General features: G+C 41.8%; 1 protein-coding gene across 10 annotated transcripts in view; it reads left to right on the plus strand.

Moving 5' to 3' along the window:
• The window catches only part of LOC129719162 (uncharacterized), a 280,608-nt gene extending 276,434 nt beyond the window's left edge, over positions 1-4,174 (plus strand). For all 10 annotated transcript variants that reach the window (XM_055670599.1, XM_055670600.1, XM_055670601.1 and 7 more), the window contains one exon: positions 1,959-4,174. In XM_055670599.1, the coding sequence (XP_055526574.1) occupies positions 1,959-3,458 (1,500 nt within the window). In that variant the 3' untranslated portion in view covers positions 3,459-4,174. The remainder of the gene's footprint in view (positions 1-1,958) is intronic.
• The last annotated feature ends 16,454 nt before the right edge of the window (positions 4,175-20,628 follow it).

Raw genomic sequence — 20,628 nt, forward strand, 5'->3', positions numbered from 1 at the left:
AGCGACAAAGAATTTATTTAACAACTCCCTCGACACGGGTTGGGATTTAACCATTAGGTTTTCACGTATACTTTTTTTAACTATGGCTATAGTTAGGACCTATTGAAACCATCTTCTTTCCTAGAGGCTTTTGATCGTTTGCTCCAGTTCCCAATAGATCAGTCCTATTCGTATAGGCCAAACTAAACCAAAGTGACTCGTCACAATCAAAGCTAAAAACTCGGATAAATCAATCAAATAAAACAATTCTTTCATTCGTGTATATCTTGATGGCGCATATTTTGTATGCCCTTATTATTAGTATAGTAAAATTGAGCAAGACTCGGGTCTGACGACAATTTTTTATTTTCGATTTTCTAAACAAATCAACGAAAAATCAGTAAAACCCGATTAATAAGCTTCATAACCGTAATTTATTAACGACGAACTGAAACTCACGACTCTCTTCACCGTAAAAGTATACTCATTTCTCACTATTCATGCCTTTGTATTTCAATTTCTGTTATAAATAACATGGCTTTGGCTTCTCTCTGACTTCAATTCTTCACTCGAACAATAGCGATTAGAAAGCGTAATGCAAAGAGAAACTTACACTGTTGAAGGGCACTTCTACCAATTGCACTTCAAGGTTTCCCATGGCCTTCTTTGCTAAATACATGTCATTCCTACCGTTAACTGACGTAAACGATGGCACTCGTTATCACAGCTAGGAAACGCCTCTGGCTCATTCTGTTTTACCATCTTTGTTTCTTTCCTTTTTTTTCTTCTTTTTATTGTTTGTATGTGTTATTTTATCTTTCTGTTTCTGTTTCTGTGTCTCCTTCTTCGGGTCTATTTCGTGCGCGTTTTTTTTGTGTTTGCTCTCATCTTCCCGTTTGTCGTTTTGTTGTTGTCTTACTTCTTTCTTTTTCTCTTTTCTTTTGTTTTTCTTCTTGTTTTTTTTTCTTCAATTGTAGGCCCAATTTTGCACAATATGTGCACACTCGACCAAATATCTGCATGAGTGTCCGGTCAGTGTCGTCAAACTATTGCTTGAACTGTGGCTCGCCCTGGTGCGCCGATTTACCATACTCAAGTGGATACTGAGGCTGTTTCAGTGGCCTGCCCTGTTGATCTACCGCATGATCAGCTTGCCAAGCTGCGATCAGTTCAACTTTATGTAAATATTGTTGCTTGGCTTGACGCCAATACGCCTCTTTCAGTTACACACAACACTTATTCTAGAGCAAGAACACGCTGAATTATTGATCTTCTTTTTTATCATGGCTCTTTGAACTCTCCACACTCTACGGTTGTTTAACACACTTTCTAGTTCTTTGTAAATTTTTCGAAAACTTTCTCTTGCTCGTATGTGAGAAAACACTAACTCTGTTAATAGCAGGTGTCCTTGCTAGAAGCCGCACGTGCCAAGCCGTTGTTCACTGAAGACATGAACTGAACACCAAAAGCCAAGTAGTCAGGCGTTAAATGCATTTCCTAACCTATAAGTTCAAATAGGAATAGCCACACGGGCGCGTTGTTGTCGCCCCCGTTCATAATCGATGGTTCTAGTAGTAAACCCGCTAACCAAACAATCATCGGTGCTTACACTCGGATTCTGTTGATTCAGAAAGGTTGCTATAATAGAACAAAAAAGCTAAACGCTGAAAAGTGTGATATTTTTAGTACCAGTTTTTGGAAACCTATTTTACTCTTATTTTGATATTGTACAGTTTTACCCCAGTAGGAAGGCGATTAGTAGCTAGAAGATATACTAATGTGTTGCTTACTTGTAACTAGCCTGAAATACATTTCGATAATATAGTAGAAACCATTATTTTGTACAAAAGATAATCCTATTCCTTCGTCAAAAAAAAAAAACAAGCCCGCTCCCGTGCTCTACTTTAGCGATTTAAGTTCGCGCAGCGAATACCAGAGAAAAATAAAACGGCACTATACTAATCTCTTTCCCATTGCAGACTTCTTCTCCTAAGCCAGATACCCTGGATCTGTCGGGTACTAGCTCAAACAATCCGTACCGGGAGTTGGTGGAGAAGTATGAAGCGCTGCTGGAGGTCCAAAGGAATTCCCTGATGCGTAAACCCAGCGGCACTGGCGGCTCACCTCCGCAAGTATCACAACCGGGGCACGCACCACCAGCAGGGCACCAGGATGGCAGCACAGGAACGCAACCATCGCTGCATGATGAGCTCGGATCGGGAGACTTCAGCTCGCTGAACACCAAGTTTACCGACGAGGATGGCAGCAAGAAGGATGACCAGAGCAGCAACGGAACCCGGCGCAAGATTGGGCTGCGCACCCCAACGGACTTCTCCGAGGCGGAAACGACCAGCTCTGGATTTTCGGATGAAATCAGCAACAAAGCAACCCAGACGGACGAGCGTCCGAGGAACTTCCTGTGCACAATCGCTGACGGAGAGGACTGTAAGTTCAGCATCTACGAGGACCAGACGATTATAGATTCCCGCTTCCGGTTCAGCCCTTCACATCGGGAGCTCTTCCGGGAGATATTTGGCATACTGAAGAAGGCCGCCGACAATCGAGATGAAGGTGAACAATTGCCACTGTTGGACGATCAAAATCCGGCAGCAGCCGCCAAAGCTTCAACGGCCGCTCCGAAGGTTCCGCCAGTTACACCCGCTAACGAGGAACCACCGAGCGAGTTCGGAGACGATACACAAAGCATAATTTCCTCCGCTGTCTCGGAGCAGTCGTTTGCCATGTCCGAATGTATTACCCGTTCCGAGCGGAAGAAAATCGAGAAGCAAGCCAAGTACGCGGAGAAACACGGTGGCGAACAGGAGAACAAACCACCGATTGGAGTCGCTGCACTGCCCGATGGTCGCATTTTAACGCCGTACAAGCGTCAACCGTTGGAATACCTCACCGTAGCCGTGGGGGTCAACAAGAAAAAATCTCGTCGCCGTCGAAACCGTGGATCCGCCGGTAGTGATGCTATGGATCGATCTGATTCACCGATCGCACTTCCATCGCCTCCGCGAGTTTTCGCGAGCAGCGGCAAAAAGGGTCGCACCTCGTACCGCCCCTGGAACCCGAACACCACAGGCAACTCGGCGTCCTCCACGGCGGCAGCCAATCCCGAATGGAACGGCAACTCGATGACCATCTACAATCGGGGCATAAATTCGCCAACACCTTCCGCTTCTTCGGTTACGCAACGCACTCCCAGCAGTGCTGGCCAGAACACAACCGTTTGGAAATCCACGCCCACGAGTGCAACCGGCAATCGTAACGTCAGCAGCAACAACAGCAACAGCAACCGTTACTCGGACTTGACAGACGAAAGCGGCGAGGTGGTAGAGTTCAAGCCCTCATCCGCCAGTCACGATTTGCACAAACTCAAAAAGCTAGACCTCTCGTACGCGGAAGTTCTGCGCCGGGCGGATCACTGCAAACATCACAACCAACGGCGTTCGCATCACAACAATCAAAAATAAGAACCCCCTTTCCCTTTTTGACGGCGCGAACGCGCCACCCCTTGCATGTAAGTTTTATATTTTTTTTTGTTCGTCTTAAACTGTGTTTTGTGTAACCAGACGAGAAGCCACGGCACGTTTTTACATATATCCTCACGGACGGACGACTGTGTAGCCTTCGAAATATCGGGGCAAACGACAGCGAAAATACCACTTGTCATGCTTCGGCATAATTTAATTGTGTAAATTTATACTAATCAGAAAAAAAATCTAGCATCACATATTTAAGGCAACCTTTCTCAAAAACAAAAAGAAAAGCAAACTAAGGCAAACGTTAAATCAGTATTAGAGAAATTTGAGCATATTTTCTAAGCTTTCGTAATTTAACTTACACGCAGTCACACACAAACACACGAGGTAACGCCATATTTGTTGAACTTGTTTACCTAACTTTTTTTTGCGCCAAGTGTCTTGCAGTTCGACCCTGGCCAAAACCTATTTATTCGTGTTTTTGCTTTTATTTTTATATATTTAGCCAATGTTGTTCTATTAGAGCTTAGAAATTTTCTGTATAAAGGATTTTCTTCTCTCCCAATTTTTGTCGCTTCGTTCTATGTTTTATCAGCTAGGGTTAGGCGTAGCGTAGTTCCTTCAGCTCAAGGCAGCTCAAACAACGGAGGAACGGTTAATCATTTTAATTAAGCAGCAGAAGAAAAAAAAACATTACATCCACATTAGATAAATCACTTTCATTTCACATACCCATCATAATCTGTCGAGAATTCCATGTTTAAAAAGAAATCAATTTACAAGTTCAAGCAGCTCTGCACTTTCTGCGTATTATACATATATAACAAGTTCAAAGTTTGCCTATTTGTTTAATCAATCGAAGCTCAATGTATCAATATGACCAACACGTAAAATACTTTTCAACAAAACAGAGTGGTAACTTAAAACGTAAATCAAAGAGAAAGAGAGTAAAAACCATTGACATTTACCAAAATACTCCCGCGATCCACTAGAAAGGAAAAGAAAAAGAGAGGGAAAATGGGCACACTTTGTAGATTTTTGCGGCAGTCGCTGGAAAAGTGGCTTTCCTAATGCAGTCTAGCCCGCAGCCATGATGCCCGAACGAAGAAAACGGCGGTTTTCGATAACGAATTGTAGAAAACTAGAATGAAGAATGATGCAAAACCACAGGAGGAATAACACTACTGTAACTACTTACTAGGATATAGGCAGGCAGAGCAAGTAATGACAAACGAAAGACTATGGAAAGAAGTTATTTAAAAAAAAACATTGTCGAAGTTTGGATTATTTTGGACAAAACTATCCGAATTACTAACTGTGTAGTAAACGCACTAACCAACTTGTAATGTAATGTGGTTTCCTATCAGGTGAGTTTTTTGTATAATATCTTGGAGAGAGTTTACAGTAATTCCTATTCCCAAGGTGGCAAATACTTGAGATGTAGCGTTGCTTTGACCAACGCAAATGGAAGATTAATTGAGACAAAGCAAAATATTTAGTTTCAGGTTTTTAGACTTCAGGAGAGCCTGATAGGCCTCAACTTTAGTCGTATCGCAGAAAAGAAGAATTGGTGCTATAGTATTAGAATGGATTACTAGCTATTTGAACAACAAAAACTAACGATTTTGATTTTGGAAACCTCTTGTCGGATCTGAGGTTGAATACTCTACGTGTTCCTCAAAGAAGTGTGTTGTGTTCATTGCTGTTTATATTGTACCTACATTGAAATAATTTACGGAAGACTAAACTATCTATTGGGCGAATGATGACTTAACTATAGCAAACATATCAATCATATAAAATGGAGTCCCGCTCTTCTTCCTTATTCTACATAGTGACCGCTCAGTTAGACAGTGTTGTATTCAGGTGTCGTACCGTGCAAATAAGGTACCACATCTTTCTTCCTCGTATAGATCTGATCCATCACTTTCAACCACATAATCCGTCAATCACACAGAACACTTACATATGCCCTAGGGCCTCTGCGGCTCAGCCACCAGATCCAAGGACGTTGTAGACTCTGCAACCCTTTGTGAATCATGATTATTATCGGAGCTCGATGATTCAGTTGTTTCATATGGCGGAACACCCTTTTCAAGATGAGCATAGCTTCGCTAAAAAACCTTACTAGATTCCTCATTTGATACTATTACCCGTGGTACTGGCTTCTCGATGACAGTTATTGGGTTGGGAAAAATGTGGAAGTTAACTTATTACCAGGCGTATGTCTTTGCTTCAATACCCCGTCTCCTTTCCCAATAAAAGACTCTTTAGCTCCACGTTTGCCATTTTCACGACCGCCAGAAAAATACTTCTTAAGACTGTCACTATCACAGAACTCTTCACTACGAGGAGCAGTTTCCCTGTCATTTAAGGTAAGGATCTTTGTTTGTATGGTTCTGCCTGCTATAGTGCCGTTGGTGTTTTTCCCGTCACCGAGTGCGACGTAGCATAACGCATCATTAAGTATTCATCCAAGTCCTCCCTCCAATTTCTTTTTAGTGCATGACTGATTTGAAGTCTCTTCAAGGGGGAGCGGTTTGCCGCTCAATTCCAGTTTCCTTGTTTCATAAAATCAGGACTTAGAAATTGTTTCGCATTACTGAGAGTATTGGTTCTAGGAAAAATAAATGAATAAACAGATATTCATCAGACGGTAGAGGTTGGAAAATCTATTGTGGAGTTCGTCCACGGTTCTATAGGTAGAGCTTTATTATTAGCATGGGTTCCAGCTTCAGATGCTTCCTTTACACGAAGTTACCCGTTTCGATCCCTCTCAATCCATTCCTGGCTACCAGGTTCTTCCGCCCAATCTTCTTTTCATCGCTGACGCTCCTGGGTGTCCTTCATGTGCTTACTCAAAAAATCTCCTCAGTAGACTCCCCGGAATCACCATTTTGTTTCCTCGAACTACGAGCTCTCCGACCACACCCAATTCAGCTCTAAACACTTCATACTGTTTCGATTCTATTCCATACCACGAGCCGCTGCGAAGACTATCACGAACCAGAGACAACTCTCGATCAGCTATGGATGCTCCTTCGACCTCATGTCAATCGCTGTAGATTCCAGAATCGCCAATATCAAAAAGTGCTCTCTTTCCCTTTACTGGTTCTACAAGTACACGGTGGTCCAAGGGCAGCCAAAACCTCAAAAATCAAAGTGAACTAATCCGTAAAATTAAATTTTTTTACTTTCCTAAAATCGTTTTGGTACAAATATCCAAAACTTGAGTGTGATACATTGAGTTTTGTTTTTTTTTACAGCTTTTGGAACAGACAAACATTGTGTTTTTCGGGGATAATATCTGTATGCATGAGACCATCCTGTAGCTTCACAAGACGCACGTACATTAGGATGTCCAAGAATAACGTTTTGTCAGCTAGTCTGGGAGCTCTACCGAACACTTATTGGTTATGGTGTGTTAAAAAAAACTTTGGTATGGCGACAACATTGGAAAATCTCTAGTCGACGCGCTAATTTGAGTTTTATAAAAAAATTAAATTTTCACGTTTTTTTTTATAACAAACTTTTTTATCACCTCAAACCCTGTATTTTTTTGCGCATCCTTTGGAGTGAAAACTAAGAAAAAAAATCTTACGGCTTGTTTTGGCTCAAATTTCGTTTTAACAAATTTTTTAGCTCCTCTGAAATCCTTAGTTTTGGTGTTTTCCGAAATAAAACCTTTTGAAAACGTTCATCGACTTCTCGCAAAAACCACAAAAAGCATCTCTAACGATCCACTACCAAACGCACTAACTCGCCCCTCAAAAAAAAAGTGGAAGAGGTTGTTTATAAGAAACGACCGCAAGGTTAACGTAGAATTACGACAGCCTGTCTCATGTCAATATTTTTTTTAAATAGCTTTGGAAATACACTCGATTAGGGTTAATCATTTTAATGGTGTGAAACGATATATTTTTCCGTATATGTTTCTTATATTATTTTTGCTTTAAAAAAATGGAATGGGATAACTGAAAAAATAGGTGTGACTAAATTATTTCCAGTTATACCATTTATTTTTGTAAATTTTTTTTTCTACAACGTTCGAAAAAAATATACATCTCATTCATTCTGGCTCAGAGCGATCATTTGATAAGCTCCACCTTTTTTCCAGTTTTATAGTTTTTCCTCAGTTTCGTAGCACGGGTGTACAAAAATGATTTTTTGTGGACATTCTGTCGAGGCGGACCGATAGAACTCTCATGAAGGCAACAAAATAACATGTATTGTGTCGTGTTGCAGAACTTGCTGAACATTTCTTCTTGGAATCGGATTTGTTTCGCATATACCGCTTGTGATGCACAGTATCAATGAATCGTAATATACATCACACTGTTGCGCAATTGCAGCAGCATTAAATTGCAATCAAAGTTGCAGTTTAGTAATAACCATTCATTATGCTCTTCCAAATACATTTAGTAGCCTTGAGAAAGGCTGGTTGCTGCAGTTGCAAATTTCATTCAATTATCGCATAAATGCTTCATGGTCCAGATAGCGCGCAATATCCGCTCTGACATAGATTGTTTGCACGTTGTGGATTGGGATAACTGGAAAAATTATTTCCATTTATGCCATTCTACAACGTTCGAAAAAAAGAGGATGGGCTACGCTGCTCACAGTTTGTCGGTATATAAGCGAAATTTGAGCGTGAAAGCGCATTATTTTATCGTCAACTGTGTACCTGCCATTTCCAATAATTCTGCAGCTACCGAAAACTCCATAACAGCCGCCAGATAGTCAGGTGCTTAAGTATCAACGCGCTCAGCGCGATCAGCCAAAAATTGAAACCCGGCTTTTCTTTCTTCTTCACGACCAGCAACCAACGTCCGTGTGGTATCGGCACAATCATGAAATGAATTATACATAAAACACAAAGCGCGCATTCTTAGTCAACTAGGTATATTCTGTCGACCTTGTTAGGGAAAGAAGCATTGTGCGACCAATCAGAGGTCGGCATTTGCGTTTCGACAAGGCTTGACAATTTTCAATAGTACAATAGTTCGAACAATCAGCTCACAACTTTCTGCATTTGGACGGGTGCTTGGTTGATTTTCCAATCGATTACTGCAAAAATGACGAAAATCGGTTGGAAACTGACTGAGCTTAAAACGGTTGAAAATGGACAATTGTTGTGACGCTCTCGATGTTTTTGGTTTTTGAAATTGGATCCCTGTAATGAAATTGGTCCCCTGTATATGTTGCCGTAAGACGTAATTCTACGTCAAAAAAAAAAAAACTCCCGTAAAACCAAGCAGGTAGGTTTCGGCCGGAGTAGAATCCGATGGTTGTTCTTGACTTATGCCAGTCGGGGGCGTTATACCCAAGCAGCACACATTGTTGCAATGCAGCAAATGCACCTCCCAATGTAGCATTCACATATTGTATTTATTCGCATTCGTTACTTTTATTCAACTTGTATGTAACCGAAAAAGCGCAGGAGGTGGAGCCTATATGCAACTAACAATGCTATGTAAAATCATCATCAGCATCGATTACCGCTGCAGCATAGGAGGAAAAGAGAGGAGAACCAAAATTTATTTGGGTTTACCTTTACTCTCATTGCTCTTTGGTCGTTGTGTCGCGAAGATTCATCTGACCACGCATATTATAGAAAATCTAAATCATCCAAATTTATTATGCCGTTGACCCCCCCCCCCCCCCAATTTTTGACATTGGTGCAGAATTTTGTTTTCAATAACTCTAATAGCACAAAACGACATCTTTAGCCTATAGAAACATCTGTGTAAAGTATCAGTCAGATCAGAAAGAATTGATTGAAATGCTTGCGCTATGTTGCGTGGAACTACACAGGTTTTTTAGTTGATCCACCAAGGATATTGCAGCGGCAAAAGTACCAAGCAAATCCGCCTGCATCAACTAGCTTGGAGTATTGGAACCGAGCTGTGATAATTCCTTACCTTGATTTTCTTGTAAACTCACTGGAAACACGGTTCAATGAAGATAGTGCACCTGTCTACGCGTTATCCTTGATGCATCCCGCTAACGTAATACGCATGTCGTTGGAAGAGTTCAAGCGCAAAACCGAAAATTTCGTAATTTTTTATGAAGTTGACAATTTTGTTTGAGAGGCGGAAGTTTTTTATTAATATTGCAGCAGTATGAGAGCAGACTGTAAGAACTTGGAAGAGTTGGATTATATAGACCTGCTAGCTAAAGCCCGTTCTTTCTTCCCTGCGGCTGAGAAAGCAGTTAAAACTGCACTGGCTCTACCATGGAAACATGCACGATTGAATGCTCGTTCAGCACATTACGTCGGGTAAAAACCTGGCTGAGGTCAATAATATTTGAACAGCGGTTGAGTCTGCTTACTGAGTGTTCATCGGCAGATGGTCAACAACAAACGTGAAATGACACATGAACCGCTTCCGGAACGTTTGACGTTTGATGCCCGAAGATTTTATTGAGAATGTTGACTGTGTCTTCAATCTTCACGTCCTTGGGAAGCTTTGACAGGATGTAGTTGAGATAGCGGCTGTGCGAATGGGAGTCCAGCTTCCGGAGAAGTAAACGTACCTTCGCCGCATCATTCAGCTGGCCTGCATCATTCTCGAAGAACGTAACTCCGTTTTCCTTGTCGAAGACAAACTCTGTGGTGTTTGAAGAGAGGGACTCCAAAATCTGCTCCGGGGTTTGATACTGACGCTGCTGCTGCTGGACCGCTATCCACTGTAAAATTTGGGCTATCTTGTGAATCATATCTTGAATTCCCAGTTGCGGCTGCTGATCAACTCTATCTTCTGCCATGTTCGTGGATTCTTGAGATCCTCGTCGCTAAAATAATATGTCCGAAGGTTTAAATGAACTTAAGAATTTTTAGTAAAGAACATCTATTTATATTCGAGGTTGGACAAAGAATAATCAAATCTTCCACTCTGATGTCAAGGACAACTTTTCACTGGTTGCCTTGATGTAACAATCACTAAAGACTAGTATTTATTTCTATTTTCAAAAACACACTAAAGTCGCTTTTTACGCGGGGGATACGTGCCGCGTTAATTCTGGAATTCGCGTGAAAAACGCGTAAATTTCGAAATCCGCGTAAAAAAACCGCGTAAATTCTGGAATCCACGTAAAAAAAGCCGCGTAAAAAGCGACCTTAGTGTACCATTTTTTTACTTCTAGAATTTTGAAGAGCTTGCCCCCCCCCCCTATTTGAAATTCTGGCTACGCCCATGGCAATATCATGTGACATCGTTATTCAAAAGCGTCATGAAATATGCAGTTGGAAGTAGATTGCAGGAAACTACTAAGCAACTTTTAATGTTGAATCACGAGATGGATACACATTAAAACGCAATGTTGCTCAATTCTTTTAAAATTCATTAAAGCAACCGACTAAGTTTCTTGCAACGTTAATAAAGTCTTAAAACAACAAATATTGACTAGTATCATTTCAAAATATGTTGCAGGTGCTGCTTGGGTAGTTGCTCATAAGGTGCTATGGCGGTCTTCCCTAGCCATGACCTCAGCTGGAAGGGCTAGCACACTTATCTTCACCTGACTTGAAGCAGAGCTTTCTCCTTCTTCGGAACACCAGTGACGAGGCCAGAAAAGAGCAACAGGAACTCGTAGCTCGAGGGGAGGCGATCGAGAAGGAGGTCAGGACGAGGAGGGAGACCACGGTGCGTCCGAAGTGCCGGATTATCGTACTTTAATGTACCTCGGATTTTCTTTCACCAAAAGTTAGTTTTGGTCCTAACCTTTCAAAATCGGCTGGTTTCAAAAAAATCCATCGGGGGAAATTAGAAAAAAATGATTTGAATTTTTAGTGTTTTTTCAACCTAAATTTCTCGACTTGATTGGTGATCTATACAAATCGTGTAACATCAACATGTAGAAAATTGAGTTCCATTTCAACTACCTGCGTTTGTTTAATGAAAAATTTTTACTTTTAACCGAATCACTTGCAATCTACTATATAAAAATTGAATTCCGTAACGCTTGGTCTTATTGATATTATTCCCTCAGTCTCTGAGGTGTACAGTAATCATCATAATTTTGAATCGTTCTAAACCAAAAATAATAAGCAGTGACATGTAGGTTTTTCAACATGAAAATGTTCGCTGATGTTCAGGAAAGACATTTGAGAAAAATAATGGGTATCTAATCACTAAAACTTGAGATATTATTCACAAAACTACGTAAAACATGCAAAATTTTGACTTTCTGTGCTAAATTGGCCTCTAAATCAAAATTCAAAGCGAGAACATATGATTCTTTTTTCACTAAAATGTTTGTTAATGTTCAGGAAAGACATTTGAGGAAAAATAATTAGTATCTGATCACTAAAACTTGAGATATAATTCACAAAACTACGTAAAACATGCAAAATTATGACTTTTTATACTTAATTCGTCTCCAAATCATAATTCAAAGCGATGACATGTAATTCTTTTTTCATTAGAATGTTCGTTGATGTTTGAGAAAGACATTTGAGAAAAAATAACAGGTATCTGATTACTAAAACTTGAGATATTATTCACAAAACTATGTTAAACATGTAAAATCATGACTTTTATGCTGAATTTGCTCTTGATTGATTTTTACTATAATAAAATATTCGTTGTGTTTAGAAAAGATATTTGAGGGAAAAATATTAGGTATCTGATTATTCGAAATTTAAATATTTTCCACAAAACCACATGAAAAATGCAAAACCATAACTTTTTAGGCTCATTTGTCTCTAAAATTCTGATTTAAAGCGATGACACGTGTTTTTTTTCAATAAAATGTTCGTTGATATTCAGTAACGACATTCGAGAAGAAATAATAGTTATCTGATAACTGAAAATAGAGATATTATTCACAAAACTAAGTAAAACATGCAATATCATGAATATCTTGGCTCAATTAGCTCTAAATCTTAATTCAAAGCTTTGATATATGATTTTTTCCATTAAAATGTTTGTTTATGTTCAGGAAAGACTTTTGAGTAAAAATAATAGATTTTTGATTACTGAAAACAGAGATATTATTCACAACACTACGTTTAACAAGTAAAATCATGAATATTTGAACACAATTTGCCTCTAAATCGAAATTCAAGGCTATGATATGTAATTGTTCTTCATTGAAATGTTTGTTAATGTTCGGGAAAGACATTTGAGGAAAAATAATAGGTATCTTATAGCTAAAAGTTGAGATATTACTTAAAAAACTACGTATGTTTGAAGATGATTTTCTGCATACAGAAAAACACATTAAAATATTCTTTTTGAAATTTATTATATTATACATATAATACATGCAAATTTTTGACTTTTTGAGCATGAGCCCAAATTAAATTTTTGTTTCAATGAAATGTTCGTTGTTTCTTCAACATCTGCAAATATTTTTATGCAGAAGAATTTATGTTGTAATCTGGGGCCGAGCAGAAAAAAATTACATTTCTGATGTTTTCGTAGTTTCGTGAATAGTTACACATTACGGGATTCGAAATATTTTTTTACTTTTACCAAAACTAGATTTTGGGACATTTGCCTGGAGGAAAGGCTGCATTTCATTGGTTTAATTTTTTTTTAATTTCTACGTAGCTATGTGGATTAAAACGTTACGTAAACGTTGCTTTCTTCTAAAAGTTACATAAAAAGAGGTTTTACTGTGAACGATTGACGAATATCCGGTTATCACCCGAGTGTGGTATATTCGGAACTGGGATGACCCCACATAACATTATCCAAAATATTGACTTCTGGTTTCAGGAAAATAATCTGAAGTGTTATTTGGCCAGCCATTTCAATACTTCCGAAACTTCCGAACTCCATACGTCATTTTGAAATCCGAAATGGCGACTTCCAGCTTCTGTAAAACATCCCCAAATCACAAAATGCAATTCAATATGGGTATTTCCGTTCAAAATGATTTTGAAACTTTTGATCACGAGCATCGCCGGGAACGTTCAACTAGTAGTATATAAATGTGTTCGGGTTTTTTCGTAACGTTTTTTTTTTTATATCTGTGTAGATATCTCTTTTTTTCTTCAACATGTAATCCAAAAATCTGCTAGGAAAGCTATTTTAAGCTTAAGATTGTGATGAAGTTATTTATTTTGAACGTTATCAATGTATTTAACATTGAAAACTAGTATGAGCGGGGGCCTAGTGTGGTTGGTAACGTCTCCGCCAACCACGCTCGACGCCTGGGTTCGAATCCCACCGCCGACATAGGTGTCGATGGTTGTGAGGTGGCGTGATCCACTCACAACCAACCCAACTGGTCTAGATTCAATCCTAGCCGGCACCGGGAGATTTTCTGAGGCGAAAAATCTCTAGGATCACGCCTTCCATCGCATGAGGAAGTAAAGCCGTTGGCGCCGGTCCGTTAATAAACGGGTCGTAAGTTAGGCTCCTGGATGTGGAGTCGCCTCCCTGGGCGTCGGTGATTGGCACAACAACAGGGGCGGAACTAGACCGACGGAAAATAAGCGAGAATAAAAAAAAATTAGTATAATTCAAAACCAAAATCCATAAAAAATTTAAATCAATTTTATTTAATTTTCCCTCGATGGATTTTTTTTAAAACCGGTTGATTTGGAAAGGTATGGACCCAAACTACCTTTTGATGAAAGAAAATCCGAGGTACATTAAAGTATGATTATCCGGCATTTCGGACACACCGTGCGACAGCATCTAAAGAGGTGCAGACAGACGCCCTCTCGTTTGCAATGGTGTGCTTCAAGGAGCATATTGCTAAAAGAATGAGTCAGTCCCCGGTGCAAGCGTTGCATGTGCCAGTCCCACGAGAAGGCACACCATCGGATCTGATTCAAGGCCCGGCGATAGCCTGGAGGTGGAAAAACAGCGAATCCGTCCGTGTCCACACCAGACATCTCGGTAGACGGTCCCTCACTAGTCAAGGCAGTCGAAAGGTGCATGGACACGCGGCCTAGAGTGGTGGTGTTGTCTGAACAACTCGGCACCAGAATCGAGTTCTCGGCGAACAGGCGACGCGCCAAGATGGCGGTGCGGCCAGAGGACCAAAAAAGCTCAAAAAGGCGCGTAATAGGGAGGATGCCCTCATACTCAAGACGGATGGGTCCAAGTACTCAGAAGTCTTGAAGAAGATGAGGAGGGAAACCCAAATCAAGGATCTGGGGGCGGATGTGCGGAGTATCCGTCGATCTCGCACTGGCGAGATGATACTTGAGCTCCGGAAGGACACCAAGAACAAGGGGGATACCTAAAAAACGGTAGGCTAGGGAAGGAGGTGCAAGTGCGGGCACTCACCTCAGAGGTGACTTTCCAGCTTAAAAACCTGGACGAAATCACCGAGTGGTGCGACATTGCACAAGCCCTCAAAGCGAAGTGCGGGGTGGAGGTGGCTAAGGAGTCGATCGGCCTCCGCAAAGGTCCGGCGGGGACCCAGGTAGCTAGCTTCCGACTAGCGTCAGCGGACGCTAACCTGGCCCTGAAAGAAAGCAAATTAAAGGTCAGCTGGTCTGTATACCCTCTGAGCATACTACAGCAACCGGACATTTGCTTTCGGTACTTTGAGGGAGGACATAAATCCTGGACCTGCAAGGGGCCCGAGCCGTGTCGAGGTTGAGGAGGAGGCAAGGGTTACGAATGAGGAACTCATCGTGATCGCTAAATCCCTAAGGGTGAGCAAGGCACCGGGACCGGATGGTATCCCTAACCTGGCAATCAGGCTGGCGATAAAAACGGCCCCGGGTTGTTTAGGGTAGTCATGCAGAGGTGCCTGGATGACTGTCTTTTTCCGGGTAGGTGGAAGCGGCAGACTGGTCATATTGCCGAAGGATGGGAAACCGCCAAAGGACCCATATAGGCCTATCTGCCCGCTGGACACCGCGGGCAAGGTGCTTGAGAGGATTATCCTCAACAGACTGGTGAGGTACACAGAGCGTGTACACGGTCTGGCAAGTAACCAGTTCGGCAAAAGAAATGTGAAGAATGCGTTCAATAGTGCCAGTTGGGACTCCATAGCGCTCGCGCTCAGGAGCATCCATGTACCGGTGTCGCTGTACAAGATTCTGGAAAATTACTTCCTGAATCGAGTGCTTGTTCACAACACGAAGGAGGGTCAGAAGTGCGTCCTAATCCCCGCAAGGTTCTATCCTGAGTCCGTTGTTGTGGAATGTCATGTATGACGGAGTGTTGAAACTTTCCTGTAGGGGTTGTGATCGTCGGCTTCGCGTTAAGCTGGCGGTTTACGGCGAGCGATCGAGGAGGTCGAGTTGACGGCCACGCACTGTGAAACTAGTCCTTGCGCATCATAAGACGGAAGTCACGGTTGTGGACAACCGTAAATCGGAGCAGCAGGCGGTGGTCAGAGTCGGAGACTACACCATCACATCAAAGCATTCTTTAAGTTCTTGAAGATTATGGTGGACGATAAGCTCACGTTCGGGAGTCACGTCGACTATATCTGTAAGAGGGCCTCATCGGCTATTGCAGCACTATCTCGTATGATTTCCAAAAGCTCAGCGGTTTATGGCAGCAAGCGAAGACTTCTTGCCAGCGTGGTTTCGTCCATACTTAGGTATGGTAGGCCAGTGTGGTCCAGAGCGCTAGGCACTAGCAGTTACCGCGGTAAACTAGAAAGTACCTACAGGCTCATGTGCCTGAGAGTTGCGAGTGCGTATCGTACAGTGTCATACGGTGCAATCTCTGTCTTGTCCGGCATGATGCCTATCAGCATCGCCATTAAGGAGGACAGAGAGTGTTTCGACCAACGTGACACAAGGGACATACGAGGTACCAGAAGGTCATTCTCGATGCTCCGCTGGCAGCGGGAATGGTCTAACTCCACAAAGGGCAGATGGACGTACCGATTTATACCGGAGATATCCGGCTGGTTCGGGAGGCGGCATGGTGAAGTGAAATTCCACCTGACACAGGCCATTGTTGTTCAGGCAATATCTGCACAGGCTCGGACACGCGAGGTACCCCTTGTGTTTCGTCTCGAGTGCGTGGAGGAGGAGGAGACTGCTGAGCAAGTCTTCTTCGTACGCCCTTGTTTCGTAAGAGCGAGGAGCGACATGATGGCTATGAGCGGGCCTGGCACTACGCCGTACAATCTAGTCCGGATGATATGCGATGACCCGGACACCTGAAGCGCGGCCTGTGTGGCCGGCTCCCAGATTGTCCTGGAGCTGTGACGTGTGTGGCGGGTCAACCACCAACACGCCAGTAGTAACTAACTACCGGTCTCCAGGGAGTTAGCTATGAGGTTATAAGAGTAAAGAGGGTGCACCGCGCACAAAAGCCACTCCTCGACGTAATACGTAACCATCGTTCCGGGAAGACCAGGGCTGGAGACTGGAGGGGTTTTAGTGGGTCGGGACAGGGATCAGTTGGTGTTTGGGGAAGTGTAACTACCCCAGCATCTCTCCCCTAGTCTCATCCCCACACCCTGAGTTCTCTTCTCAGGTGTCTTCTCGCAGATTTCCCCGCCACCTTATAAAACAAACAAAACAAGGCCCGGCGAAAAACCAGCTGAAGTAGAGGCTACGGAGAACCCTTGGGTTACCGTGATAGGTAGGAAGCTCCGGAAGGAGACCATGAACAAAGGAGCTACCTACAAGATGGTTCTAATGGAAGAGATGCCAGTCAAGGCACTCACCTCAGGGGTGGCTCTCTCCGTTAAAAAACTAGACGAAATCACCGAGAGGGACGACGTTGCACAAGCCCTCACGGAGAAGTGTGGGGGTAAGTAGCCACTGAGTGAATCCGCCTCCATCGGGACTTTTTCTTGAGGTGCTTTGAAAGAGAGCATAAGTCCTGGGTCTGTAACGGGCCCGACAGGAGCCAATTGTGCAGGCGTTACGGTGGTGCAGTCTGTAAGCGACAGACTGTGGGGAGCTTCCTAATTGCGTAACATTTTCTATCAAACGGTTACTCCCTGCCACGTTTTTTTTATCGAAAGGTTCGTTCAATTGGTCAATCTCGTAACCATGGAACTGACGAGTCTAACGCCGTTATTGGAAGTCGCTATACGAGCCAGTGCGGTCAAATCTTGTTATATTTTCGGGCTACGATCACCGTGTGGCTTATTTTGTCGAGTTTTAATCGAATTTCGGTGGGTTTTCCTTACTATTCAAAACAAATTTGTTGACGTTTCGGTCTACTTGTCCTTTATTTCGACCATCTTCAGACTTATATTTGTGTATTTGTAAAAAAATATAAGTCTGAAGATGGTCGAAACAAAGGATAAGTAGACCGAAACGTCGACAAATTTGTTTTAAATAGTAAGGAAAACCCACCAAAATTCAATTAAAACTCGACAAAAAAAATCAAATCTTGTTGGAAGGTTTGGCAAAGCTCAATTTAGATCTGGCCAATAATGGAAACATAAGTACATTCAGGAGAAATGGTGCGGATTCAATTATCGACGTGACGTTCTCCAGCCCAGGACTGATCACGAACTGACGGGTAGACATTGACTACACCAATAGCGACCACCAGTCGGTTTGCTATGAAGCTACATGTAGAGCGAACGCTCCGATTGTCCGCGTGTGGAAGACATCGCATTTTGATCCTGAGGTATTTGAGTAGGCAATAAAAAGAGAGCTAGAGAGGAACAGTTGGTTCCGTCCGAGCGCTGATCAGTGAATTACCGCACTGTCGCGGACGTGCGACGCCACCATACCTATCGTGAAATGGAGATTCGGCGGTTTACTGGTAAACCCGCGAATGCGTGGGGTAACGCTTACAGGATCGTAAGGGCCAAGACCAAAGGTGTGTTGGCGCCTACAGAGCGATCACCAGCAGTGCTGGAGCATATCATCGAGGGACCTTTTCCACGTCACGAGCCAAGTCCTTGTTCTCCGGCAGCCCAATCTAACGTCCGACGTTCCAGTATCTCAGATACAGACCAGGAATGGTTGAACAACCTGCTGAACATCCAATCGATAACAGCCTACTGCGGAAGGTTGGGAAACCGCCAGGGACCCATCTGCATGAAGGCCTACCTGTTAACTGGACACAGCGGGCAAGGTGTTCGAGTATATTATCATCAACATATTGGTGAAGTACATGGAGGATGTAACCGGTCTGATGCAACCAGTTCGGTTTCCGGAAGGGCAGATCCACACTGGATGCTATTCTTTCTATCACCAAGACGGTTGAAATAGCACATCAACGTAAGAGAAGGTTCATTCGCTATTGCTCAATCGCCACCCTTGACGTAAAGAATGCGTTCAATAGCGTCAGCTGGAACTCTATAATACTTGCGCTTAAGAGCACTCATGTACCGGTGTCGTTGTACAACATTCTGGAAAACTATTTCCAGAATCGAGTACTAGTTCACAACACAGAGAAGGGTCAGAAGTGCGTTCCAATCACTGTACTAGTACAGCAAGATTCCATCCAGGAATACGCAAGGTCGAAGACAAAATGCATTTCTTGAACTGGAGTTAGCGCACTATAAGATGGAGGTCACGGTATAGAAAGTCTTGGCGTTTTGTGACGTATTGGGGAGGGGAGGTATAACGTTGCTTGACGTCATATGTAAACTATTTAAAAATCAAAAATTGACTGGAAACATTGCTTGGTCTACCTCACCTTGTTTTTTATTCAGAATCTTTTGATATATATTCAAACTGAAACTAATTAGACAAGAACAATAACAGTAAAAAAAATTCTACCGTAACAGTTTGCTTTAAGGCACCAGCAAAAAGTCTTGATTCCCCAAATGAGTCCGGTGCGTTGTTGCCACATTTTCTTATGTGTTGGGAGTTGCAAAAATCTTGTTCATTTGTATTTTTTTCGACAAAAATCTGTACCATTGGAACATAGTTGTTTATTTTGTGAACCTGTGAAAAAACAACTTTAACGACGTTTTTTCATTGTTTGTTCATTGAAAACTATGTTAATATCATGATGTATAAAGACATGGTGTAACGGTATGTCAAAAGCAGAATCGGCCATATTGGAAAAAAATTGCCAGAGAGTAAATTTGTTTATAAACAACTAGTGCATAAAAATTTTCGCATCTGATAATATATCATTTGGATGCATCAATATTCTAAATATGGTAATGCTATGCACCTCGCTATCAATATTCATTCATTTAAGAAACAATTTTCAACTTAAAACACCTAAATTTGCGGTATTCATTTGCCTGGTTAGAAAGGATATATCAACAAACACGAAAAAGTTATTTGCTCTTGCATAATGATGCTTCGTCTCCAACCCTCCAAAGTGAAAGAACGCGTCCTCACCTCGCGCCTACTTTTTGGTCAAACCGTTACACCATGTTCTACTCATCATGGTTAATACTAATTCTGAACTACTAGCCTACTTGTTAATGAAACTTTTAGACTGCGCGTTCATTGTTTCGTTACTGAGCCTGTTACAAAGTTCAGTCTGATATTTGCTAGCCTTTTCAAAAATCTGTACTTATCCGTACTTTTTCACAAACATCTGTAAACTGTACAGTACAGAATCTGTATCGAAAAACCGAAAAAATCTGTACGCTTCCAGAAAAAAAAATTTTAGCAATAAAATAATGGAATTTATAACGATGAGCGAGACGTTATTTACTTTTTTTTTGGGAGAGTTTTTTTTATTTACTTTTTTTTTAATTTTTTTTTACAATTCGTAATTTGACCTAATGTTTATTTTATACAAACTTCGCAGCCAACTGTGTCAACGTACAAGACAATTGTGAGGCTAGCACTACAACCCTACTGACATTTACAATTTCTCTCGAGCTGGGATTCCAACTCACAACCATTGACTGGTTAAGTCAATATCTAACCTCGAGACCTTCTGGCAGGCACTTTAGGGCAGGACACTCAGGCAAAAATTAACGATTTGCTGATTTTCTTGATACTTGCTTTTGCAAAGCGGTTTCAATCAAAATAACGTAGCGGTTTAATTAAAATAACGTATCGGCTGGCTCGCGGACCTGTCAATCAAGTTAACAGTGTTTCGGGCTTAAGCGCTGTTTTTTTTCTGTAAAAAATAGTGCATTATCTTTCCGCCTACGAGCTCTTGCTCCACCTTATTGTATATCAATATTTTACCCTTTTGTACCATCATTTACACAGTAAAAATTGAGCTTCTTCAAAAACTAATGAAAAATCAACGGTTTTGCCGTAGCTTCGTGGGACCATACAGCATCACCCGCTACAAATGGGTTAGAACATATGAATATAAAGTTATGAATTCCAAAA

This window comes from Wyeomyia smithii, chromosome 1 (assembly GCF_029784165.1).
Source record: "Wyeomyia smithii strain HCP4-BCI-WySm-NY-G18 chromosome 1, ASM2978416v1, whole genome shotgun sequence".
In the NCBI taxonomy this organism is placed as follows: domain Eukaryota; kingdom Metazoa; phylum Arthropoda; class Insecta; order Diptera; family Culicidae; genus Wyeomyia; species Wyeomyia smithii.